At 46.7% G+C, this 27,663-nt stretch overlaps 1 protein-coding gene across 1 annotated transcript; it reads right to left on the bottom strand.

The window, feature by feature from the left end:
* LOC130107062 (inactive dipeptidyl peptidase 10) lies at nucleotides 1-27,012 on the bottom strand. Its single transcript, XM_056273460.1, has 25 exons — nucleotides 26,974-27,012; nucleotides 20,867-20,981; nucleotides 19,979-20,074; nucleotides 19,681-19,775; nucleotides 18,990-19,061; nucleotides 13,787-13,839; nucleotides 13,022-13,103; nucleotides 12,363-12,483; nucleotides 12,058-12,212; nucleotides 11,872-11,969; nucleotides 11,584-11,707; nucleotides 11,177-11,218; nucleotides 7,390-7,494; nucleotides 6,757-6,848; nucleotides 5,969-6,016; nucleotides 4,868-4,986; nucleotides 4,706-4,753; nucleotides 4,174-4,272; nucleotides 3,471-3,537; nucleotides 2,971-3,165; nucleotides 2,813-2,867; nucleotides 2,601-2,700; nucleotides 2,459-2,517; nucleotides 2,225-2,297; nucleotides 1-218 (listed from the first exon to the last, which is right to left on the bottom strand). Exons 1-25 carry the CDS (start codon nucleotides 27,010-27,012, stop codon nucleotides 1-3), a joined length of 2,370 nt encoding a protein of 789 aa, XP_056129435.1.
* Between the last annotated feature and the right edge of the window lie 651 nt (nucleotides 27,013-27,663).

The raw sequence follows: 27,663 nt of genomic DNA, 5'->3' as shown, positions 1-27,663 counted from the left end.
TCAGTCCTCCTCTTCCTCTGGCTCCTCCACGGGAGCTGTGAGGAGGCTGTGCCTCAGGCAGGTGTGGAGGTAGTTTACCAGAGTCCGCTGGAAGTGCTGGATGCTACGGGGCTCTCTGAAGGTGTGGCCCTCATCTGGATACAACTGCAAGGAGTAGTTGGCTTCCACCTTCACCAGACGGCTTAGGAGCTCAGCGCTGTGCTGGAAATGAACTCTTGCTTTGCATCCGTAGAGAAAGACACAGTCACAGACACACACACACACACACACACACACGCAAACACACAAAGTTTACATTAAAACATGATATCGAGACAAATGCTCATTCTATATCAAATATATCACCCATTATCAATTTTATAAACTCAATTTTGCAAATAAATCAAATTTTCTACTTGGGTTTTTTAAATATTTTTCAAATTGTGCAATCCTTGGAAAGTGCTGAATCTAAAGATACCTTTCTTTTTGTTCTACAATGAGTATTTCTGGAGTTTTAAGTGAACATACAAACAGATACTCTTGCTTTATATACAGTGCATCCGGAAAGTATTCACACCCCTTCACTTTCCCCACATTTTGTTATGTTACAGCCTTATTCCAAAATAGATTAAATTCCTTTTTTTCTCATCAATCTACACACAATACCCCATAAAGACAAAGTGAAAAAGGTTTTGTAGAAATTTTTGCAAATTTATTAAAAATAAAAAACTGAAATATTGCATGTACATAAGTATTCACACCCTTTGCTATGACACTCAAAATTGAGCTCAGGTTCATCCTGTTTCCACTGATCATCCTTGAGATGTTTCTACATCTTGATTGGAGTCCACCTGTAGTAAATTCAATTGATTGGACATGATTTGGAAAGGCACACACCTGTCTATATAAGGTCCCACTGTTGAAAGTGCATGTCAGAGCAGAAACCAAGTCATGAAGTCAAAGGAATTGTCTGTGGACCCCCGAGACAGGATTGTATCGAGGTACAGATCTGAGGAAGAGTAAAAAAAAATTTCTACAGCTTTGAAGGTCCCGAAGAGCACAGTGGTCTCCATCATTCGTAAATGGAAGAAGTTTGGATCCACCAGGACTCTTCTTAGAGCTGGCCGCCCAGCCAAACTGAGCAATCGGGGGAGAAGGGCCTTGGTCAGGGAGGTGACCAAGAACCCGATGGTCGCTCTGACAGAGCTCCAGCGTTCCTCTGTGGAGATGGGAGAACCTTCCAGAAGGACAACCCTCTCTGCAGCACTCCACCAATCAGGTCTTTATGGTAGAGTGGCCAGACGGGAGCCTCTGCTCAGTAAAAGGCACATGACAGCCCGCTTGGAGTTTGCCAGAAAGCACCTAAAGGGCTCTCAGACCATGAGAAACAAGATTCTCTGGTCTGATGAAACCAAGATTGAACTCTTTGGCCTGAATGCCAAACGTCATGTCTGGAGGAAACCAGGCACCTCTCATCACCTTGCTAATACCATCCCTACAGTGAAGCATGGTGGTGGCAGCATCATGATGTGGGGATGTTTTTCAGCGGCAGGAAATGGGAGACTAGTCAGGATCGAGGGAAAGATGAATGGAGCAAAGTACAGAGAGATCCTTGATGAAAACCTGCTCCAGAGCGCTCAGGACCTCAGACTGGGGCGAAGGTTTACCTTTCAACACGACAACGACCCTAAGCACACAGCCAAGACAACGAAGGAGTGGCTTCGGGACAAGTATGTGAATGTCCTTGAGTGGCCCGGCCAGAGCCCAGACTTGAACCCCATTGAACATCTCTGGAAAGACCTGAAAATAGCTGTGCAGCGACGCTCCCCATCTAACCTTACAGAGCTCGAGAGGATCTGCAGAGAAGAATGGGAGAAATACCCCAAATATAGGTGTGCCAAGCTTGTAGCTTCATACCCAAGAAGACTTGAGGCTGTAATCGCTGCCAAGGGTGCCCCAACCAAGAACTGAGTAAAGGGTGTGAATACTTAAGTACATGCAATATTTCAGTTTTTTATTTTCAATAAATTTGCAAAAATTTCTACAAAACCTTTTTCGCTTTGTCATTATGGGGTATTGTGTGAAGACTGATGAGAAAAAAAAGGAATTTAATTAATTTTGGAATAAGGCTGTAACATAACAAAATGTGGGGAAAGTGAAGGGGCGTGAATACTTTCCGGATGCACTGTATATAGACATCACCCATTATCAATTTATATCAAAGCAGATATAAAAGTGAACTCACCATCTGCTGTTCCATGTACTATTAGGAAGTTTTCATCTTTCAGTTTGTTTACCTCCTCCAACAAAGATGCAGTCTGAAAAGAACGACACAGCAGGGATGGATGGAGGTTGTTTAAAATATCTGCATGTTACTAGGATCAGATCTGTATCAGTCAATAGAAATGCTCTTAAATGTTAAGCTGTTCTCCAGCTTAAAAAGTCACTATAGCTAGGAGCCTTCGCTTAGCAGCCTTACGGAGTAAGTGTGCTCCTCCTTTGCTGGAAGGCCCAGGTAGCGCTCTGAAAAGGCAGCACCTGAAAGAAGTAGAATGACTTCTACTTTTAATATGTTCAGTTTTAAGGCCCTACTGTATAAACACTGAGTGTGTTTAACTCACTATAAAGTCTGAAGTCAGTTATGGGCGCCACAGCAGCTGTACATTGAAATAACTTATCTGTCGCAGCTAACAGCTTGAGAGTCAAATAACCACCAAATCCCTGTAGGTGCACACATGGAAATCACTTAACAAACGCAGTATGCGCAATAGGTGTGCATGGCTTGGCAAAAACCACTATGTCTACCCCAGTAGAATTAAAAAAGCATCATAACCTTTCCATAGAGGGCCATCCGACGATCATCAATGTAAGGCAGTTGCATCAACCACCTGTGAATACATGCCATAACAAGGCCAGCAGTTTATGAACAACAGAATTAATCTACCATTATATTAATGACATGGTCTAATGTTATTGCATAACAGCACTGACTCCACAACTCCTAAATAATCTTTGACTCTGATTGATCCAAGCTTGCGCGGATCCACAGTGGTGGTCTTCTGTCCACGACCAGGTCCACTCCTGCCGTCCACCCAGGCCAAGGCCACGTTATGTGAGCTGGAGAGGACCTGAGGCCAGCCGAGTGCAAATTCCTCTGTGACTGACTGAATGCCAGGAACTCCATCTCTGTATGGTAAGAGAAGCAAGATGAGCGAACACAGTAGCAGGTGTGAAACCTGAGAGCACAGAGAGAAAAAAGGGACCACAGGTCCTTGAAGATGTGATGTAGAATCACCATTGGCTGTGTTATATGCCTTCCTTGGTCATCTCCATGAAGTGTCTATCTTATCAGTAGTATATATTTCAGGAAAAAAAACAAACAACCGGATTCTTCTGATCGGTTAAGCTGCCCTGGGGATTTTATATTCTTTGCTCATGCATATTCTACTACGTGACCACTGTAGCCGGTCACATGCGTCGACTCCACTTACACAATGATAAGGAGAGGGTGCAGGTTGGCCTCATAACCCTGAGGCAGCGATAGCTTCAGGTGTAGATCTAAGGACAGTAAACGGAGGCAGTAGCAGGTCAGCTGTCAGTGAAGATTTCAGGAGTACTACACACAGTCATCAATATTATCTGCCGACAATACCTTGTGGGCACTGAAACCCTGGTAAATGAGCTCCCACGAGGGCTATACTGTATGTTATTATTTTAACATAATTAGTTAATTCATAACCAAGCACACAGACACAGAATCGCGCGCGCACATACACACACACACACACACACACACACACACACACACACACACACACACACACAATCTGAATAAATTATTTTTGCTGATCCCTGAGGGAGGGCATGTCTGAATAATAACACTCCCTCGCCACCAAATTGAAAAGACTGCGTCTTTGATTAGCACCCTGCTAATTTGTACCCACATGTTTGAGACATCTGTAACTAGCTCTCCTTCGTTGGTGTTAGATCCAGTATACCGAGCTGTTGTCTACAAACCGAGATTGCTTGGAAACGATATTGATTTTAATCTAAGAATGCTTTGTGACTTGAGGTGTAGCCAGTACTCTGACAGAATGCTCTTTTGTTCAGTAGGCAGGCTGTTCAGATAAATGCAATGAATGCAAAAAGAAATAAGAATAGCTTGGGGGGGGGGTTGTATTTTCTCAGTTGTACCGTGATTGTCTGCTGACAGCGTCCTAAATAGAGTCTCTGGAAGTCTCTTCTCCTGCAGGGCCTCAGCAAGAGGGGCGTTGTCTTCCAGGACTATGTATCCTGCAGGACATATTACGCCAGTGTGTGTGAGATGATATATCTCACATCTACATGCACAGTGTCTGATAACTGAGAAAATTGGTTGAAAAATAGATAAGACACAGGCATCTTTCTTCCAGGGCGACAGGGTGGATGCAGTAGCCTGATACCATTTGGTTGCAGAGTTATGGGAGCCCAAGCCCCGTGCTCTCTTGAGTAAATGACTCGTCTAACTTGGAGCCGAAGACAGAGGGCAGTGTTCACAAGCAAACTTTCAACTCATGAAATGAATCATCTGATGTGGGGTCTGCATAGAATGGCTCCAATTTTGCTTGAACATGTCACCCTCTACAGGCTGACGTAGAAAATGTGGCTGTGTGTGTGTGTGTGTGTGTTGTGATGGTGGTGGGATGTTGATTGTACCACTGGATCGACAAGCAGGCGTAACACTCACTGGAGGGATCCTTTGAACTGTGAATTGTCACTTTGGGGATTCCAGGGCCTGGAAAAATTATAACAAGGACCAAATCATAACGCCAACGGCATGCAGTTTTCGTATTTCTGTGCTTATATGTATGCGTATGTATGTGTGCGTGCACACATGTGCATGTGTCACCTAGGCAGTAAAGAGTGAAATGGGTCTGATTGGGGCTGAACTTGGCTCGGAAAATGCTGCATCCATCAATGAGATTACAGGAGAGACACTGGCGCTGAAGGACTCCGTCCACATCCACACTGAACGATAAAAGGAGAGCTTTGTTATTGACTGTAGCTTAACATGAAAGTAAACTATCATAACTGATTAACCGCCTACATGAGAAGGGAGTGAAGTCAGAGGTAAACTGTTTAGACAGTTGACTTTGCAGAAACAAATGGGGTTCAGTAAGGTTGGAGATAACAGCAGTTTTGCAGATAGCACTGTTGCACCCGGTCCATAATCTCTCCCACACCAAGGGTAATACCTCCGATGTCTGGGACTAATCGCCAGACGTCAGTCAGCCACCTTACTTTCTCTACAATGTTAGGCAATTGACTTGAGTCCAAAGCCACGTACAAAAAAAAAAAGAAATAAAAAGCAAAATGGAAAAAAACAAAACCCTGAGGGGGGATGAATGAGGAGACGAGCACATTTATCACGGGTGGTGGGAAAAACCTTTCCTCTCAGCATCTCATGCTTGAGTAGCACAGAAGCCTCCTATCCTCTGGGTTGGCGCCTTCCCTCATAGGCAAATATCTCAACTGGGCTGTGTGCCCAAACCATATTCTAAAGGATGTAAAGACTATCTGCCGCACAATGGCACTCTACCTCACACCATATTCATCTCTCATCGTTTTGACGATGCCAGCAAATCAGTCATTCTTCTTTGTGACAACTGTTGAGATGTTTTCATGTCCAACAGCCAATTTATGGTCTTTGGAATAAATGTGGATTGAACGAAAAAGTTTTTTTTTCTTCTCAAAAATGGATTTAAATTCGGACCTTCGCCAAATACAAAATACAGCTCTACAAGTGACCATCCCACAGGTGACCATTACATTTTGTATCCCACTACACAAAATTATTTGCAATTTAATGTACAGCTATAAAGTTAGTAGTAGCTTGTATTGTATCTATTACTTTGTGAAAATGAGTCTATACTTAACATGGAAACAAAAGAATTGAATTACACAATAAACAATGGGCCAAATGATGTTTGTTGCAGGGATGCATGCTCACCTATAGAGATGTCTGCTTTGCTTGGATTCTTCTGTGCTCAGGAAATAGCTGATGAAGAGAAAAAGGCACGGAGATAGAGCTAGAATATTCAAAACTACCCCAGTAATGTACATTTTCTTCAGTACTTAAGCATTTCATGTCAATCATAAATACTTTACAAAGAGGCGCTAGTCACACATTTTTTTTAAATTTTTTTGACAAAATAGAAATCAGTCTACAAGTTTACTTGTAGGGATCAACAGAATCAAAGAATATGACTGGCGGGTTATTGCTAATTCTTTCTGTGACTGTACTTAAATATAGATTGGAATTAGAAGATTTTCAGGTAGTGTGACTCGCTCTGAGGTCAAATGCCATGCCAGGACAGGGGCTTTGGCGTTGCAAACATCTGGAATTGACTTCCCATGATGCTCAGTGATTATCCACACAGCCATACCTCAATCTGTCCTAGCGTGGAGGGCTTTCGCCCAAAGCAGGATGAAGACAAGAGTTAAACAACGGTCTGCTTCGATTAACGTTAACTAATCCTATGAGCATTTCAACGACGGTGCGTTGCCTTGAGTCAAACAAGAGACAACACCGTTTACATCGTTGTTTTCCCACCGAGAGCAGTAAGAGGTCGGTAAAAAGTTTTTCTTTTCTCATATTAATGGACGTTTTTAGATATACCTTTTTCTAAACTACTAAAGGATCTAAGGTTGCTCTTCAGCAGCTGTCACTCCTGGAATTTATCCATAGGGTGCCATAGGCAATTCTACACAGCGCTAAACAACATGAAGTTCACACACATCTTGCCAGCTTCCTCGTCGAGGGCGCAGAGGAAGGTGACGTCCCAGTTCCCAGACGTCAAGAACCGAGGAGGGACAGAGGGGATGGCAGGCTGTGTTGCAAAGAAGCAGAGAAGAGAGGGAATATAGGAAGAGGGAGACACGTGGAGTAGAAATGCATCTGAGAGGACTGAGAGATAGAAGGAAACTCTAGACAGACGAATGTGAATAAATACAACATAGACAGCGATGGCTAGAGAGCCTACACAGAAGCAAGAGAGAGAGAGAGAGCTAGAGGGAGAGGGTACAGAAACAAGGGCGGTTTAAAGGAACATTTCTCCTTCGTGAGTGGTAGCGCGCAGATTTAGTTGACAGTTAATTAAACAGAGTCTAGCGGTTTTGAAGTCGAGCGTCTCTATAAAAGGCGGGAGGGGCACGGGAAACAAGAGCTCAATAAATGTTAACCAGAATGTGGTGTGGGAAAAGGGTTGTGGGCAAAGCAGAGCTGTTGCCGTTATGATTTGTGATCCAACACTGTTTAGTTTTTTTTCTTTCTAATGTGCCATTGCTGTGCTGAAACGTTAACAAGCGAATTTGTCATAAACCGCTCAAGGGTGGCGCGAGGGGGTAAAGGTCAACCGCTGTCAAACTGACCTGGGCTGAGAGACTGGCTATGTGGTGGTATTCTCCGCGTGCGCCCTGCTTCGCCGGAAGTATCATGTAAAAGACCGTCCCATCAGCTGAAAACAATGGCATCTCCTGTTGAGTCAAACAGATGCAGCGACGTTGAATCAGTTCATCTGGACACAATGTTTATTGGGGGAAAAGTGACCTCTTCGGTCTCAACTGACTGCAGGTATCCCCACCCTTACAAACGATACAGTGGCATAATGACTGACACAAACGATCGGTTTCATATGCAAATTGCTGTGACGTTTCAATGGCCATGTGTACTATTCACAGAGGATTTGAGAATGGTTGTAATCACAGCGTTGTAACATGGCAACAGATGTACTCTTAGTCCCCCGGTTCAGGGAAAGTCGTTCCCTCCTCACATAGATGGCCTCTTTGACTTCCCATTCAAACCGATGTTCCTCCCTATCAAGGATGTGCACATCCTCATCCTTGAAAGAGTGGCCACTGGCCTGTAGATGGTGTAGACTGGAGTCCTGGCCTGAGGTGTTAGCCCTTCTGTATTGTGCCATCTTCTTGGCCAGTGTCTGTTTAGTTTCCCCAATGTACAAGTCATGGCAATCCTCCCGGCACTTAATAGCATACACTATATTGCTTTGTTTGTGCCGGGGGCCCGATCCATGGGGTGGACCAATTTCTGGTGCAGCGTGTTTTGGTGTTTGAAAGCAACCGAGATGCCGTGTTTGGAAAATACTCATCTCAACTTTTCTGACACGCTTAGGCAGCTGTTGTCCTTCTCCTCTCTTCAATTGGCTGGTGCACTGTTTGGGCGTCTTCCTGGCTTTGACAAATGCCCAGTTAGGATAACCACACTTAACCGGGGCCTCTTTAATATGGGGACATCATCAGCCCGGTGATACAGCATCCTGATGACTCCTAGTTTGTACCCCAGTGAATGATGAGAGTCAAATCTTAAGTACTGATCAGAATGTGGTGGTTTACGGTAAACATCAACAATTAAATGTCCCCCATCACTAATTGCAATCTAACAGTCTAAGGAAGGCTAACCTGTCATTCTTCACATCCTCCCTAGCTGGTGAACTTGGTGTGGTTGTCCACAGAGTTAATATGGTCATTGAAATGTGGTACGTCCTGAGATTTAACTTTAACCCAGGTGTGGTCCACAAATGGCCCTGGACAGGACATCAGAGCCCTCTTTTCCAATTCCTCCATACACAAGTTGGCCACTACAGTTGAAACTGGGGAACCCATAGCACACCCGTGCTTCTGCCTATATAGTACTAACCCCTGAGTTTTCAGTCATGCCGCTGTATTGTTTATAAGGGTGGGGATACCTGCAGTCAGTTGAGACTGAAGCGGTCACTTAGATGAGTGATGAAACATGTCTGTGAATGTTCTCATTCATCCAGGACATGGTTATCCAAAGGAATTGAATCGAGTGCAACTGGACTTGGTATATATCCGCGAAGACGTTTCGCCTCTCATCCAAGAGGCTTCATCAGTTCACGAAGCCTCTTGGATGAGAGGCGAAACGTCTTCACGGATATATACCAAGTCCAGTTGCACTCGATTCAATTCCTTTAGATGAGTGATGAAACGTTTCTCTCAATAAAAGTGTCCAGATGAACTGATTTGACTTTCTGTTATTTTCTTACCTGTATTATTGAGCATGCATAAAGACAGTAATCTAGTATCCTGCCTAGAGAGTTGGCAACTACTTCTTTAAGCCAAATGTGCAATACAAATGTTTGTGTAATACGTCTTGATGCATGTTGAGTAATCCAGGTAAGAAAATCAAAGAAGGTTGAATCAGTTCATCTGGGTACAACGTTTACTGACAGATACGTTTCATCGCTCAACTAAGTGACTTCTTTAGTCTAAACTCACTGCAGGTATCCCCACCCCTTATAAACAACACAGTTGCATAACAACCGAAGCCAACAACCAGTTTCATATTCACTGGTTAATGTGACCATTAACCAGAGTTTCAATGGCCATGTGTATTATTCACAGAGGATTTGGGAATGTTTGCAATCACAGCATTGTAAGATGGCAACAGATTTACACCCCCCCCCCCCCCCACCGGTTCTGGGATGGTTGTTCCCTTTAACATAGATGGCCTCTTTGACTCCCTGTTCAAGCCAGCATTCCTCCCTATCAAATTAAATCTCAGGAAGTACCACATTTCACCAACTACACCAACTCTGTGGACAAACACATCAAGTTCACCAGGGAGGATGTGAAAAATGACAGGTTAGCCTTCTTACACTGTGAGATTGCAATTGGTGATGGGGGACATTTGATTGTTGATGCTCACTGTACACCAACACATACTGATCAGTACTCAAGGTTTGACTCTCATCATCCACTGGAGCACAAACTAGGAGTCATCAGGACGCCGTACCACCAAGCTGACAACGTCCCCACTGACACAGCAGCTGGGGAAGGGGAGGAATCCCACATTAAACAGGCCTTGGTTAAGTGTGGTTATCCTAACTGGGCGTTTGTAAAAGCCAGGGAGACGCTCAAACAGTGCACCCGCCAATCAAAGAGAGGAAAAGGACAACAGCTGTCTAAGCGTAAACCAGTGGTGATTCCGTATGTGTCAGGAGTGTTGGAAAAGCCGAGGTGCGGTGCTTTCAAACCCCAAAACACGCTGCACCAGAAGTTGGTCCACCCCAAGGATCGGGCCCCCTGGCATAAACAGAGCAATATAGTGTACGCTGTTAACTGCCAGGAGGACTGCCGTGACTTACACATTGGGGAAACTAAACAGACGCTGGCCAAGAGAATGGCACAACACAAGAAAACTAACACATCAGGCCAGGACTCGCAGTCTACACCCATCTACAGGCCAGTGGCCCCTCTTTCAAGCATGAGGACGTGCACATCCTTGATAGGGAGGAATGCTGGTTTGAACGGGGAGTCAAAGAGGCCATCTATGTGAAAAGGGAACGACCATCCCTGAACGGGGGGGCTCATAGTACATCTGTCACCATCTTACAATGCTGTGATTGCAACCATTCCCAAATCCTCTGTGAATAGTACACATGGCCACTGAAACTCTAGTTTATGGTCACACCCATATTTGCATATGAGACTGGTTGTTGGTTTCGGTCATAGCGTTTATAAGAGTGGGGATACCTGCAGTCATTTAGACTGAAGAGGTTGCTTAGTGGAGTGATGAACCGTATCTGTCAATAAAGGTTGTTACCAGATGAACTGATTCAACCTTCTTTGGTTTGTCCTATACAAAAGTACAATTTGTAAATACATATTCAACTGCTGTATACTGGTTATTGCTGTTTTTGTTGGGGTTATAAAATAGGTATATAATACAGTATGTAGTTGTGAGGTGGAAGTTAGGTGAATATACTGGGCATGCTTCTGGTACATAAGAGAATATAGTGTACTATAGTGTGAGTATATAGCATTGTATATGGACTTGATGGGTTGTGGAGTTGTGGTATGGTATACGGTATTATAGTGCATGGGCAATATAGTAGTATATAAGCAATATGGTATAATATTCAACCACAACAAAACTGTATTGTGGTGACATACCTGTTGTGCATACATGCTTGCCTCCAATGTCCTGTTTTTGTTCATTTATTTCTTGTTTTCTTTTTCTTCCCCCCCCCCTTTTTTTGTGTGAGTGATGTCTGCAAGTGCTAGAAGCTGCTGTGTACCAGAGTCAAATTACTCGTGTGCATTGGCACACTTGGTCAATAAAGTGGATTGTGATTGTGATTGTGATTCTGAAATGGAAACGATGAATAGCACTTACCTGCCGCTGGTTCTGCATCAGGTCCATGGTCATTTTGTGTTTCTGGGGATGTAAAATCATAAATAACACAGAAAAATGTACTGTTCACACCCCCTATAAGTCACTTTGGGCCACTTCTTTTTTTAAATGTGTTATATCAATAAAGTTTGTTATGGTAATCCTTTATCAAAAACACCATTAATAGATAATCTGCGGAGGGGGGGGGGCACTACAATGGGACAAAGAAGAAGCGCTGCAGCAAAAATGACCTTAAATATTAATCTGGCCAGGAGAGATAAGGGAGCTTAAGGAAATCAAGTCGAACTCCCCGGACGATGTCAAAGAAGAAAAAAAAAATCCTTTTCAAGCTGTGTAGGGCTGCGGGGACCCACTGGATTAGTGATGTAGAACACATTATGACCTCTCACCTCTGAGCATGCTCCGGTGGTGGCCTCACAAACGCACAGCGCCGATTGGTTCTGCGCACGATTCAGCCAACGAACCGCGAGGCGGGTGCTGCTGATCCATGTCACCATGGAGATGTAGCTGTCTCTGGAGGGATAATGCATCGGAGAACATGAGCAGAGGAGCGGGAAGAGAAACAGAGGAGGGGAGCGGAGAAAACCTGCGTGCAATCGTGTAAAACATTCCTGACAGCTTGTATCTAAAACTGGCATGGTTTCATCTGTTTTGGAATTCACAGAAGGAGGTACTACCTGGCCTTGATGGAGTCGGGAGGAATCATCTCCAGAGTGTGAGCTGGACCGTATAGGTTGACTACAAACAAACTGACTGAGGGGATGCTTGACCCAGCCTAGGGAGACAAGAAAAGACGGTAGCCTCATGCAATATACCCAGCGTCTAAGTTTTCATTTGTCTTTTTTTTTTTTCACGGTTGTCACCTTGGGGTAGGGCAAGAATGTGTTGGAGGGGTAGAGGTTGCCTAAGAACTGAGGTATCTCCATCAGCGGCGTGGCAGAGTTGTTAAGTGTGAGATATGCGAGACGGGCCCCGTCGACGGACCACCAATGGGCAGTGTACGTCAAAAGCACTTCTTCTGTGAAAAAAAAAAGAAAAGGCCCAGAATTCATGCAAACTGGAAAAAAAAATCTTTAACTAAGGCAACACTGATTTGATAAATCTGGTAATCGCGTTGATTATACAACAGTTAAACTTAGCAACTATGACTCCAACTGACGCATCCTACCCTCGTAAGTCCAGTCGGAGAGCCCATTGACGACCTGCTGTTCCTGGCCGGTGGACGTAAGACGCAGGGATTTGCTGGTCACACCTGGCTGGTAGTAGATATCGCCTTCAAACACATATGCCTAGCGTAGCAGCAGCAAAGGGACAACGCGACTCTGTTATCAAAGACGGTACAATAATGTGCTTCGGGTGTTGGCTGCCAGAGCCAAGAATAGGATCCTATCCAAGAATGTATGAATCATCAGTCTGCAGAGTCAGCTGAGAGCCAATACATCTTAACTTGCCAATTAATGTGCCGCGGATGAGCGAAGACATGGCGGCAAAAAAAAACAAAACAAAAAAACAAATCATAGCTCAGAGAAACAGGATAAATTACATTTTAACTGCAATAAAGCCCCAATATGGTATCACGCTCTTATAGATAATCTCAGTGCTAGGGATTATCTCAAAACCCCAGAAGAAGCCACCACCGTTCATGCAAGCGTCGTAGAAAAAAAAAAATGTTGAAAAGATGTACTGTTCGTGGATCCACAGTTTGTAATGCCGTGGAATCAAATGGCTGTAATGGCTCAATGTCCCATGCACGCTGTGGGGCATGGCGGATGTGCAACACCTGGCAGGGAGCAGGAGGGTAACTGTGTGAGTGAGTGCCAGGCTTACCAGCTGGTCCCCCTGAGGCCCCCAGGCTGCGTACTGTAGCTTTTCGTTCTGCTTCCCCGCAGGGTGAAGCTGCAGCAGATCTCTGGAACACACACACAGACCCGGATTTAAGCCTTCCATTAGGGACGACTGTCCCAGTTAAAACCGCTAGTGGTACGGCGGCAGGACCTCTGATTTCCATCTACGCCTCGGTCTTCGAGTTTTGTTTAGGAGAGATGTTTTTTTTTTTTTTTTTTTGGAGAAAAAAGGAGCAGATGCGGAGTGGTATGAAACGAAAACGGAGAATGGGGTTGGCTCATGCAGGGGTGCGTCTTTTCGCCTTACATGTTATTACAGGGAAAGAAATGATGCATGGTCTTCACATTCATTTTTTTTAATCTTTAGATTTAACTTCAGCGGGACAGGCAAACATTCTCAGGCGTATTCGCTTCGATCGATAGTGTAGGTCCTCCTGAAGTCCCTTTCGGAGGCTCTGAACATCCTTGGGGACAGAAGTCCAGATTTAATTCACAGCTTCAATGGAAATTCTCACTGATAATGATTCTGGATATGAATCTCAGGCAGTGGCAAGTAGATCACAAACCGCGGGGACTGGCTATGGCACTCGGAAACGAAGATTTCAAAAGAGGGGAATGAATGTCTGACAGAAACATGAGGATTCGGATTCAATGAGGTACACTTGGCCGGTCGGTCCGCTGGCCCGCTTGCATTGGCAACGCTCATGCCCAGTGCAGCCCATGCATTAACATTCATGATGCTACCTACCCATTAGCCACACTGTAGATGGCATAGGAGGCTGTGAAGGACTGAGAGAACACCTGAAAGAGGTAGAGCAAATGATGCGCACAAGTGTGCCACACACTTCATACATTTTAATTCGCATACGCTTTCATGCACGCACAGTCACGCAGCTTCCCCCCCCCCCTCCAAACACACACACACACACACACACACAAAGCAGCATATAAATACCTGCAGGCACACAGAAAGAAGGAAAAACATACAGAACTCAGTTAATTCGATAAACTGCAAAGGAAATAAATATATAAGGAAGGACAGAGATCGAACCGTGGCCAATCTTAAATCAGGTCACTGAAGCAGGCCCAGCCGTTTCATCCGTATTAGATCACTGGTATGAAGCTCTGTGATCAGATCTGATTAAACTGGGACCTTGGCTACAAGGTTCGCCGCAGACTCAATCAAACAATCAAGCTGAGGCCAAAAACATCACACGGTAGTACGTCTCCATTTAATATGAGAGAAGAAGATATTCCTAGCAAGAGGCCTAATTAAAGCCAATATCCTTCCTGGTGCTGGAGATCCATTCTGGCAACTCTATGGTAACCCTGACAGGAGCATCAGCAGCTTGCTGAATAGTAATAAGTGTTGAAGAAGACCAGGGACTAGGATCAATGTGTGTGTGTGTGTGTGGGGGGGGGGCAGGTTAAACATCATTGATCACAACAGTACCTAATGAATTCAAGGTAATATATTGATTGCAACCATTATCTTTTTTTTTTTCTCCCCCAACTAAAGACGGAGAGGCAGGCTAGTTGCACACTTGCCTCAAAACACCACAGCTCTCCCCGGAAAGCCAATCCCCAAAGAAATTAAATGTCACATCTTCTATACGGCATACTTAACAGTGAAATTGGATTGCTCTCCGGGTTGTTTGTCCCTGGCTAGAAAATGCAGGGATAGAGAGAAGCAGAGGCAAAGCTGCAGGGATCTAAAAAAAAAAAAGGAAGAAGGAAATAAACAGTGTGCAATTCTAAACAAAGCTGAAACCTGTTTGCGGTATGGGAGCGCGCTTTTACATAGCAGGACGGCGGTTGACAGGATGAGAAAACTTGGCGAGAGGGGGAGACGGTGTCTTAAGTAGCCACAGCCCTGTGACTTTATGAGACGGGAGAGGTCAGGGGGACTTGTGTCGAGGTCGAGAACCAGAGCTGACAGACAGGTATTGAAGTGATCACAGGGCCGGCAGGCACAGCGGAGTTGCAGCATGATGAGGCCATGGCGGCGAGCTGTGTCGGCGGCGCCCCCCCCCCCGTCTCATTAACCGTTTATGATGTGTCAACACAGCCGAAGCGTTTGCTTGTAATTCTACATTATGAAGGTTGTGGAAGAAACTGCAGGTTATCGTGCGTGTGCCTGATAAACAGACGAGAGAGAGAGAGAGAGAGAGAGAGAGAGAGAGAGAGAGACAGAGACAGAGACAGAGAGCCTGTCTGGAAGAGGCAGAGTGAATTCTAATGTGCCTGCCAAATACGTCTCATAAATCCTCCAGATCGTTCTGCTCATATCCCCCCATTACTGCCCACCCCCTCCCCAATCCTTGCTGCCAAATGTGTGTGTGGGGGTGGGGTGGGGGGGGGGTGAAGGGGGGCGGCCGGGGAGGGGGGCACAGATTAAACACTCAGAAGACTGGGTGTTCACGTTGGATGCGGCGACAATGGAGCCGTACAGCGATTACAAGAGCCGTTGTGTGAGGGTAGGTATTGGTAGCCATTGTGAACAGCGGGACGCGCTATGAGGGCGATAACAGCGTCCTAGCCTCTTCCATTGTTACTGCCTCACAAGCATTTCTCAACAGTTGCGGTGCGTTGCTGCCTTTGATACCACCAGCACCCAATTGTCGCCTGCTGCAGAGTGCAGAGCCCGTCCCCCCCCCCCCACCCGGCGAGTAATTGGTTCCTAAATTACTCTGTTTTGATCGCCACCTAACTCTCTCATTACCGCTCCTTATCAACACCTCCCCGTCGCCCATTTGTACAACACCTTGCCTTTCTTCTTTGTCTGTATCGCTCCCCTTGTGTCCTCGGGCAGCCGCGAACGCACAAATAAGCCTGTCTGATTCGTGCGGGGGTTGGTGAGGAGACACTGGGCTTTTTCTCTGACAAGAATTCGAGTCGAGTCAGACGTACTTGCACAGCCCTCAGTCACACAGTTCAGTCTCAGGGGACGTTACCGTCACAATTACATCCGTACATTACACAGGGTGTAACTGTGTAATGCAATTGATTTTAATTCCATTGAAATTCGATTTTAATTCGTTCCTATGTGGCCGCCCTGTCTCTACCCCATGTTTGTCTGTGAGGGCATATCAAAACCCCGTTTCTCTTAAATGAAGGCAAACCGAAACACAATCCGGAGAAACCTTCCAACTTAACACGAGGCCCATTTATCAATTTCCCTGCGATGCAGCCCTCCGCTCTTAGCATCGCCTTTTAATCTCTCATACCTGATGTGAGGGATTTCGGTTGGACAGGGTATCTAAAGGCGAATGGCGTATATCACAACCTCCCTCTCGCCTCTACTGTAAGTGGGTTTCTTCCCTGCTCTCTCTCTCTCTCTCTCTCTCTCTCTCTCTCTCTCTCTCTCTCTCTCTCTCTCTCTCTCTCTCTCTCTCTCTCTCTCTCTCTCTCTCTCTCTCTCGCTCCCATTCCCAGCTCTATGGTGTGCCTCCTCCGAATAAGGAAGCTGGCGCTGGCTTGAAACTGCCTCAGTCAGCATAAACCCCCTAGAGATAGATGGGAGAAAGAAGTGAGGGAGAGTGAGGAGGAATGAAAGAGAGGAGAGGAGGCGGGAAAGGCGCAAAAGAGGGAGGGGAGAACAGAGGAATGCACGCTGCACACAGCCGACCAACCACGCATGGAGGGCAGCCCATGTTGCCATGCACATGCACACGCACACATGCACACGCACACACACACACAGGTGGCGTAGTAGCAGTCTTTGATTTCTACTCGTGTGCATACATAATCCTGCTCACAATAAGCATACAAGTGAAGACAAACATCTCCTGCTGACACTGAAGGAAATACGCTAAATGACATGTCACACAACTGCCCAAACCAGCCCCCCTGGTTGGGACAAAGATAAGAAAGCGTTCCCTGCCCATGTAACATAAAATAACAACCACTAAATAATTCAGCTGGGCCGAACGTGCTGTGATGGTGATGAATGCTCCGACAAAGCAACGGGGCTCATCCTCCCGCACCTGCTTTTTAACTGGCGGAGCATGAAACACAGCAGTTAGAGCAAAAGCAGAACCTTAAGAGTTGCAGAGACAGACCCAGAGACAGACCCAGAGACAGACCCAGAGACAGACCTAGAGACAGACCCAGAGACAGACCTAGAGACAGACCTAGAGACAGACCTAGAGACAGACCCAGAGACAGACCTAGACACAGACTCAGACACAGACCTAGAGACAGACCCAGACACAGACCTAGAGACAGACCTAGAGACAGACCCAGAGACAGACCAAGAGACAGACCTAGACACAGACTCAGACACAGACCTAGAGACAGACCCAGAGACAGACCCAGAGACAGACCTAGAGACAGACCCAGAGACAGACCTAGAGACAGACCCAGAGAGAGACCTAGAGACAGACCTAGAGACAGACCCAGAGACAGACCTAGAGACAGACCCAGAGACAGACCTAGAGACAGACCCAGAGACAGACCCAGAGACAGACCTAGAGACAGACCCAGAGACAGACCTAGAGACAGACCCAGAGAGAGACCAAGAGATAGACCTAGACACAGACCCAGAGACAGACCTAGAGACAGACCCAGAGACAGACCTAGAGACAGACCTAGAGACAGACCCAGAGACAGAACTAGAGACAGACCTAGAGACAGACCTAGAGACAGACCCAGAGACAGACCTAGAGACAGAAACAGAGACAGACCCAGAGACAGACCTAGAGACAGACCCAGAGACAGACCCAGAGACAGACCGGGAGACAGACCTAGAGACAGACCTAGAGACAGACCCAGAGACAGACCTAGAGACAGACCCAGAGACAGACCCAGAGACAGACCGGGAGACAGACCCAGAGACAGACCCAGAGACAGACCCAGAGACAGACCTAGAGACAGACCCAGAGACAGACCTAGAGACAGACCCAGAGACAGACCCAGAGACAGACCTAGAGACAGACCCAGAGACAGAACTAGAGACAGACCTAGAGACAGACCTAGAGACAGAAACAGAGACAGACCGGGAGACAGACCCAGAGACACTGAGAAGAAAAGAGAGACACAACAAGAAAGAAGGAAAGTAAAACCAAATAAAAAAAAAAACAAAGTGAAATAGTGGTGGCGGGAGATTTATTAAAATGTGTGGAAGAAATGTGCTTCGTTTTTGTTTTCCGAATTCTGTCGCCGCCCCCCCCCCCCCACTACACCTTTCTCGCCCGCCTTTCGGACAAATAACCTGTTGTTTGTAAAGCGTGTAGGTATTTACAACAGGAGAGGGCCAGCGGGGTGAGAGGAAAGGCCATTCGGGGATAAACTGAAACGTACGCGCTGCTGGCTCTCTGCCTGCATCACGGATGCAGGCACTGCCCCCTTGTTTCGCACCACCCGCGATTGTGCGTCTGATTCCCGTAACCCTCTATTCCCCACCGAAGCAAGTAGGGCGATTTCATCACTGCAGCTCCGAGTTTCACCGCTCCCTCTCAACCCGCCCCCTTCTCCCCTTTACACCCCCACCCCCCCACCAAACAGATCGCTCTCCCTTAGCCTTTCCTCCAGCTTCCACACCTTCCCCTCGAAATATTCCCTTCCCCGTGTGTTTTCCCAGTCCTCTTGGCTGTCTGCATTACAGAGCTTAACACTGCTGCAGTAGCAGAACCCCCCCCCATCACCCCCCTCCTCCTCCTCCTAATTTGGCTCACCCTCTTTTCCTCTGTTGCTTCATTGGGGCAATTCTAACTGGTTAATATGCAAGTGCTAACATTGCTTCACAGTAACCAGTGGCAGGGGGTTCACCAAGTTGCAAGCTGTAACAGTCGGGCGTTAGGTAATCAGGCGGATCAGCTTTGATGTCGAGGAAGGAATTATGGTGCACTGTGTTATCTGACGCCGAGTTTTTCTCGCATGTTCAGAGATGGGCTTATTCACAGCCGACTTGTTTACATCGTTCAAGTGCGACGCGTTCGAGCAAAACTTACCGGCTGGATGTTGTACGCCAAGAGGATGAACCTCTTGTCTGCAGACACGTAGAATTTAGTGGCGGTCAGGTCCTTCGGAAAAACAGAGATGAAGACAACAGCGTGCCCTCAGCCAACACATTTTGGGTCTTTTAACAGCATTTGGCAAATATAACGCATGGTTGTAAAAGGGGGAGCCTTCCTCCTTTACTGCTGGTTTATTTTCATGCACACAACAGCAACAAAAAAAAAACAAAAAAACACAACATTTTATTTCGGGGTTTAGCGAGAGCATTAGATACGATGCCTCAAATCACAACTCAGGGGGAGCCAAAAAAGAACAACATCCTCTCAACCTGACAACACAACCCCGGCTAAGCTCCTAGGCAATGACCCATATAAGTCTGTCAGTGTCGCACACAGGCGGCGTACAGAATTATGCAGTTGCTTGGAAAGTCTCTTTGAAGCGAAACGTTGAGGGCCCCAACAGAGCGCTCTGATAAGAGAGACAAGAGGCTTAAACCCTCACTCGGCTATGGCGTGCCTCGCTCTCTATTTGTCTTAAATAAACAAGCAGAGCCATGCTTTCGCCCCGTCTAAGAGCGGGCTCTCTACTGACCGGTTCATTTGTCCAGCAGACGGCGTATATATGGAGTCAATCAATACTGAAATCTGTCCTTTCTACTCAAGAGGCCCCGTGGCCGCAACTCACCAGGGAGCTGTTGTCCAGCACGGTAGCTGTGAGGTTGCTGCGAAGGCTGTACGACAGGACGTGCCCCTCTCTGGTGCGCAGAACCACCTCATTTTCTGAGAAGGAAAGAGACGAGTCAGGGAACCGTATTTCCTGCGTTGTTATGAGATACTGCATAAACCCACAGAGGCCAAGATGGTTAGACCGCCAAACCGGGTGGCTGGTTTCTAGGTAAGATAATTAAAATGGTTTTGAGCTTACACAGGCGCTTTCGCGGCCAAGGGTAATCTCAGTCAGCAGTGTGAAAGCACGCTCTTACCATCCAGCCACGCCACGGAGGGGTCGTGAACTTTGAATTCCTCTCTTTCCAGATCCTCCATGGTGAGACAGGAATGGGGTAACAGGTGGGATTCATCTTTCAGATGGCGTGAGAGAAATAGGAGATAGGCAAAGGTTAAAGGTGATCATTGCGGTCACTCATCGGAGCATATAGAGCCTCTCGGTTCATGATGAAATATCCTACTTTTTTTTGGGGGGGGGGGCGATCTCCCCCCTTTTTCTCCCCAGTTGTACCCGGCCAATTACCCACTCTTCCGAGCCATCCCGGTCGCTGCTCCACCCCTTCTGCCGAGTCGGGGAGGGCTGCAGATTTACCACATGCGGAGTCGCCGGGCCGCTTCTTTTCACCTGACAGTGAGGAGTTTCACCAGGGGGACGTAGCGCGCGGGAGGATCACGCTATTCCCCCCCAGTTCCCCCTCGCCCCCAAGCAGGCGCCCCGACTGACCAGAGGAGGCGCTAGTGCAGCGACCAGGACATATACCCACATCCGGCTTCCCACCCGCAGACACGGCCAATTGTATCTGTAGGGATGCCCAACCAAGCCGGAGGTAACACGGGGATTCGAACCGAAGATCCCCGTGTTGGTAGGCAACGGAGTAGACCGCTACACTACCCAGACGCCCAGAAAGTCAGTGTGGAGGAGTTTATTGTTTGGTGTGGCCGACGCCTGTGCCTCACTTATGCAGATGCTCTTGTAATTCGGTAGTTTGTTGCCCGCCTCTGCTATCCCACTGGTCTACTTTCCCCCGTTTATCCATATGTATGCTTTCCTTCGCTCCACATCCTTTCTTATGTCCTACCCTTCCTCTTGACTTTCCTCCTTTTTTTTCCATTGCGGCATCTTCTTTTTGTCCACATTCTCTTACCGGGTGTGAGGAGGATGACCGAGAGAATGACCAGCGACATCACGGCCAGGATAACCACCACGGCAATCCCTATGCCCTTCCAGTTACGAGGGGGACCATCTGAACTACCCAGGTCCTGGCAAATGAAAAGAGGGTACAGTCACACAAGTGAGTGCATGCATGCACACACGCACACACCCACGCACACACGCACACACACACACACACACACACACAGGGTGATGAGTGCGAGCACAGTCGGGGGAGAGAACATTAGAACATTAGTGCTGCCTCATTTCCATGGTTTCACAGAAGGGAATTTTCTCTCTCACAGCCGTATCAGTGCAGCGAGCCTCTGGGGTGGGGTGGGGGTGGAGACCACTTTTCATTATGACAGAACCCCAACTAAATAACACCGACTTCCCTTGAAACCAGCACACGGAAAGTTTGCGACTTCAGACATTAGACGTTAATTGCAGGCGGCGATTTTCCTGTCATATTATAATTTCTCCCCAGAGTTTCCCCTGTTACGCCTTTAATGGGCCGTGCAAAAAGCACCGAGGAGGAGAGGGGAGGCCGGGATTATCTTAAAACGTGTAGAAACGGGCGCCTGGGTGGCGTGGCGGTCTATTCCATTGCCCACCAACACGGGGATCGCCGGTTCAAATCCCCCGTGTTACTTCCGGCTTGGTCGGGCGTCCCTACAGACACAATTGGCCGTGTCTGCGGGTGGGGAGCCGGATGTGGGTATGTGACCTGGTCGCTGCACTAGCGCCTCCTCCGGTCGGTCAGGGTGCCTGTTCGGGAGGGGGGGGGGATAGCGTGATCCTCCCACGCGCTACGTCCCCCTGGCGAAACTCCTCACTGTCAGGGGAAAAGAAGCAGCCGGCAACTCCACATGTATGGGAGGAGGCCCGTGGTAGTCTGCAGCCCTCCCCGGATCGGCAGAGTACCTCGGAGCAATAGGATGTGCCGGACGACTTTGGAAGAAGCTATTGATGACAGCACATAAATCAGCGAAGTGAGCCACTAACTAATCGAATACCTAGGCTACAACTTATCAGGAAGGAGAGAAAGCTAAAATTAAGGCTCTCGCTTAGAGGGGAACTGATGGATTCACAATTCGGCACCATCAATCACAATTAAACACAATTGTGTTCTGCTCTCCAGCTGCTCCTTAATGAGCGGCTGGCATCACGGGGGCCCTGATGCCCGCTGGAGTGTGAGCGCTCAATCACAGAGCGGCCATAAAGCGGCGGTTATCCCCGTCGCCTCCGTTCAGGCCTCGGAGCGGGGAGGGGAACAGGAAAGGGGGCAACTACGCTGCACACTGGTCAACAGATTGCAGCTCCGGGATGCTTCCTTGGGTGACGCCAGCTGTCCCCGGGACCGTGCCATCGGCCGTTGCTGCCTTAACTCATGTGCACACACAGACACACAGACAGACACACACACAACCGTGCACTTTCATTCCTTACCTTCGCTGTAGCTTTATTCATCACTGACCTTTAATGCTCGGATCTTTTTATCGATCTAAGAACTTATTTTGATGCCTCCTCACCTGTTAGTTTAAGGCCGTGTTGTTGACAATAGGAGCGGAAGAAAGACAACTGCTCTGTGGCCATTACGTCTTGACTGGTTGCCAACGTGGGACGTCAGCCAAGGTCTCATCTTTAATAGATCTCCTTGGCTTGCAGCTTCAAAACATGTTCAAATTAAAGCCACTACCAGCCGTACCAGCGCACATCTTTGAGAGTGATGTTTCAACTCCCGGCGCGGGCAAGAGCCGGGCAGGCGATTAATGTGCAAGGCTCTCTGTATCTACTGTCTGTCTTTGTAGCACTGGGTTTGATCTAATGCTCCGGCCCTCTCTTCTGGAATAGAGCACCATCTTCCATCTGATTACATTATGTAAAATACTCCGAGGTGGCCAGGGGAGTGCTGCGAATTATACGACTAACTTACTGTTTCTCTTTTCGGGACGTATCAAATGCTCTACGACCTCTGTGTGAGTAAAGCTGAACGCTTCTTTTCTTCCCTCCCGGTCTGGTAACATGTTTAGAGAGAGAGAGAAAGCTGCGAGGGGCATTAACCGAGCAACTTTTATGTGCTTTAATTAATTAATTGGATTAAAAGTAACCTTATTCAAGCGTAAAATATAATTAAAAACCATATTTTATGCAGCAAACTTACATTATGTTGCTTATAATCAACATATTCGATAAGTCAAGACTGTGGACCCATACCAATATATGAATATAAATCACATTGCAAGATCCCTTGCAATTCCCAATGGAGACCTTATCAGGCAGGGAGACTTAAAATGGGATTTCTCCACTTGGCTGACACCACTACTGACAGTGTTTTCATTTGCAAGTCGCTCTGTAATTACCGAGTGTGTGCAACACGAGCGCGGAAATATCCCTCCTGACGGAAAGTAGAGCTCCTGTCGTTCCCTTGAGCCCAGACATTACGCTACACTGCGAATCCAGGTTGTGGTCCGAGAGAGGGAGAGCCCCACACTGAGGTGAACGAGGACTTTTGTCACACTTGCAAATGAGGCACAGATATGGAGAACAAGATCCCTTGTAAGAATCCAGGGAAATCTGCCACTACTGGCTGGCTTCTGGTCCCGCTGCACGTGGGGGATCTAGCACAGCTCAAACTGCTGGCACAGGTGGACAGATGAAGAATTGGACCATGTGACGGAGCTGGCTTGTCTCGGTCAGTAAACCGATGGTGGAGGGAATATTTCTCATAATAGTTTTTTTTGGGTTTTTTTGGGTTTTTTTGGGTTTTTTTTTTTTTTGCTGAGCCAAATCAGAAACAGAGTCACACAAATCTTCTCCTGTGAGCCATGTTTGCAAATAACCTCGCTTGATCCCGTAGGGGATGGAAAAGAGGCCATAATGAGGCGGCAATCAGACACAAAGGGAAACAAGAATGGAAACCTCTGTCTGTTGTCTTTGCAGAGAACTCTTGAAGGAATCCCCTTGAGAGCGATTTTGGCAAACAGGCAGTTGCATTTGATTAGAGAAAAGAGAGCTACCACCTTTGCCAAAGGAGCATGGGGGAATTTCACTCAACCAAATGAGAGGATCAATACAAGGTCCAGAGGGAAACAATTAATAGTAGGAGTGCAGTGCGTAAAGGCGACTTTTCTGCATTGTTCTGCACCACCATGTGGAATAACGAGACCTGTCCTGACCCGTTTACCATTTCAACTCAGAAGTTAGATGAAGACCAACGGGCCTGAAACTGTTTTCCAAATTCAACATGACCTGATTTCAGCTAATTGGATGCTTTTGGTTTTGGGTTGTATTCCGAGAGTATTAGTATGCCAGGGAGGAAACTGCACCACATGCAATTACTCAATCTGCGCACTGTGCAGCGCATCTAGGTTGTGGAGATTCCAGATTGTGCTAAGAATTCATAAATTAGACTCGGGAGACCTCCTTTACTCCATCTTGTGTTCGAGGCGAGGAGAATCCCACAATTAATCGCTCAGAGTGGAATAAGAGAACCGATATAGCCACTGCTCAGGGATGCTGATGCCTGATCAGCATACCTTTAGTCCTCCCTTAAGCATCAACAAATTGTATTTACTGCACACAACAATAGCAGATGAATCAGTAAGACAACCACCCACACAAGGGCACGGCGCTCCCTATTGGCAGATACAAATAGCCTTCAATAAAAAAGAAAAAAAAATAGAAGCCCTTATTTTAATGATTCATTCCAATTGCTCTCGAGGGGGGGGCTGTAAATTAGCAAGTAACCTGCGTATGTATTGCCTTGTCAATATTGTTCCGCGCCTCACTTAAACGGCACATTTTAACTCGCAGCTTAGTGTGAACGAAGGCAAACAATCAACTAAAATGAAACGAGATACTACGGCTCGGTATTGATCCCCGTCTGGCTCGTCTCCCATCACGTTGGAAAGAATTACGGCGCTCTCCATCACTGTGACACAATTTCTGCCTTTCTTTCTGTAAAGACACCATTTAGGATTCTGCGGCCATATTTTTAGCCCTCGGGGTTAACGCTGGACAATGCAGCACAAGCTTTAGTCAAATGAAAAGCCCACAGCTTCAGTTCTCTCTGCTGCAAGGCCACCCTACAGTCTCATTCTTACTGAGCTCGCCGTCGTGCATTAATAAATTACTGTACAGAAGCGTATGTATGGAATCCGCCTCCGTACCACCAGGATCTCACACTGGCGAATTTTACCGGTCTTGAGAAAAAGGCATTGTCAGTGACACATGTGTGAACTCCATTGGCAACATGACACAGAGATGAATTACGAAAAGATTAAAAATGCCGTCTTGCAGAAGACCAACACTGATTCTATGTAAACTATCAGTGTAATGATATCCGCAAGACACGATATGATACCCTGACATCAGCAAAGCGGTATTTGAAATGAAATTGGAAATTATCATCTTCTTCCTTAATGCTTGGGATTTAATGAACACCAATGATAATATGTTACATTGACGTAATATAATTGTGAGACTTCACTCTGAGATTGTGTTATATCTAGAATTTGGTCTCACAGTATACATTTACAATACTCCCCCCTCTCCCTCAAAAAAAAAAAAAAAAAAAAGTTGAGTAAGATAACAAGATGAAATAACAGGAGGTGACTCCCAACCCTCCTTCGTTCACTGCATCAACTCATCCAACAAGAGAGACGTTGCAATTAGCCGAACGATCCCAGACAACAGCAAAAAAAAAAAAACCACTTATTGAAAACGAGCAAATATGATTTGCATATTTAATGAACTGATTGTGTAAAGGCTATTGACTGGAGACTGGGGCAATGCGACATTTGCAGGTTTCAATTGTCTTATTTCAATATGCCCGATGTTTCATGGCATTTAAACTACGACAAATACTCTCAAGTCTTTTCGACACCCATATGACCGAATCTCTGTCTCAAGGAAGGTGATGTTTTGATTTCCACTGACTTGGCATGACTTAAAAGAGGCGATGAAGTGAAAATAGAGGGCATGACCACCACACTAATCCCCGGGCAATGAATGTGTCATGTGTGTGAGATGACGGAAGCAATGCGTAGAAATCAGACCTGTACCACAGACTAAAAACTTTCCCTGCAAGAATGCAAGCCAAAGGAAAGTTCAAGACCATGATGGTTTCTTTACCCACTGTGCAGCCTCATATTCTCTATAGATGAAACACTGTGGTTGTAATAATAACAAGTCCACACACACACACACAGAAAAAAAATCAACATAAATCTTCCATCATTAAATTGACCACTGATAATCGTGTGGCATCATGCTATCACAATAAACCACCAGCAGCGTTCAGTTTCTACAAACTGGGATGAGGCAATAAAAAAGAGATGCTATATATCTCGATTTGAGAGGACCAAGAGATTTCTGTGGAGGGGGGGGGGTTCTACAGTAAACCGTTTTCCAACAGAATTAAATATTGTGGCATATGTTAATCTCAAGGATCTCTTGAATAATAATGCAAAGGTAAAACTGTGTTAGGTCAGCATCGATGAGGAGCTTGCCTGTGACAACAGCAAGCAGGGCAACCATCCATCATTCAGCGCAGACTAGTTTTGAGCCGCTTTGTTGCCCTGCACGGCTCAGCATCACACTGATGGGGACACACATACACACATACAGCATGGCCAATTCCTGATGTGTCTGTACCTTCTTGGAAGAGAAAACAAAAGAAGAAGAAGAAGACATCTTCAATAATGCAGATGATCTCAGACGGAATTAAAATGACTGGGATGGAAATAAAGACCAAGAGTGAAAGGGCTTGGAGCGTCGAGTTTAGTAAATCAGACAAACACTGCAGTGCTCGAAGTCACTCCTGCCCAGGGAAGACACTGATTGAGAAGTCTGAGGGGACCACAGTAGGCTCAATTTCAAGATCATCGTGGGCTTGGGTGAGAAAATCCCCGTCGCACAGAGAAGGGATGAGGAATCACACAGTATACTCACACATTCACACCTGCTCTGTGTAACGGGGGCAGTCCTATGGGTTACATCTGCCAACCCCACCTGCGTGGATTTCCAAATAAATCCCCACTGGTAATCAACAGAAACATCAAATAGAGGTAAGACGTTAAGGGGGACGATACGTACCAGGTCCGTTGTCATGTTCTGCTGAGTTGTGGCAATCATTGTGACGTGTGACAAGCTCTGCTGGGTGTGAAGTATGATAAACCATCCAGCTGCTGCCCTCCAGTCTGTGCTCGCTCTGAATGCTCCGCTTTTCCCCAAGTTTTTCCTTCGTGGGCTCTCTCGCCCCCCCTCTCTCTCTCTCTCGCTCTCTCTCTCTCTCTCTCTCTCCCTCTCTCTCTCTCTCTCTCTCTCCCTCTCCCCCCCTCTCTCTCTCGCTCTTGCTCTCTCCCCCCTCTCTCTCGCTCTCCCCCCCTCTCGCTCTCCGCTCTCTCTCCCCCCTATCTCTCGCCCCCCCTCTCTCGCTCTCTTTCTCTCGCTCCCCCCCCCTCTCTCGCTCTCCGCTCTCTCTCTCCCCCCCTCTCTCGCTCTCTCTCTCTCTCCCCCCCTCTCCCTCTCTCTCGCTCTCTCCCCTTTCTAAAGGGAGAGCGTCCATATGCGATTCTCTGACTCGTTCATTCATCCGCCTGTCTCCAGATCAATAGCTTAGACTACTATTGATTTGCTTAGAAATGGATCAAGACACGGCGTGAGATACCAGGCGACCCCCGCTGGTTCAGCATTCCAAACTGCCCAGATCAAGTCAAATGCAGCAAAAGAAATTACACCCTCTCTAGTTCACAGATAGCGTCCGATAATATCTAATAGTATAAT

The sequence above is a fragment of the Lampris incognitus genome, chromosome 2, assembly GCF_029633865.1.
Source record: "Lampris incognitus isolate fLamInc1 chromosome 2, fLamInc1.hap2, whole genome shotgun sequence".
Taxonomy (NCBI): Eukaryota; Metazoa; Chordata; class Actinopteri; order Lampriformes; family Lampridae; genus Lampris; species Lampris incognitus.
The sequence above is the reverse complement of the archived record's forward strand: the minus strand, read 5'-3'. Positions and strand labels throughout refer to the sequence as shown.

Excerpts from the sequence above, each read along its gene's own strand:
- LOC130107062 (XM_056273460.1), bottom strand. The coding sequence starts at position 27,012 with ATGATTGCCACAACTCAGCAGAACATGACAACGGACCTG. Across the intron at positions 11,970-12,057 it reads CATTCTTGCCCTACCCCAAG|GCTGGGTCAAGCATCCCCTC; the intron begins GTGACAACCGTG and ends TTGTCTCCCTAG. Across the intron at positions 2,518-2,600 it reads AACTGACTTCAGACTTTATA|GTGCTGCCTTTTCAGAGCGC; the intron begins GTGAGTTAAACA and ends TACTTCTTTCAG.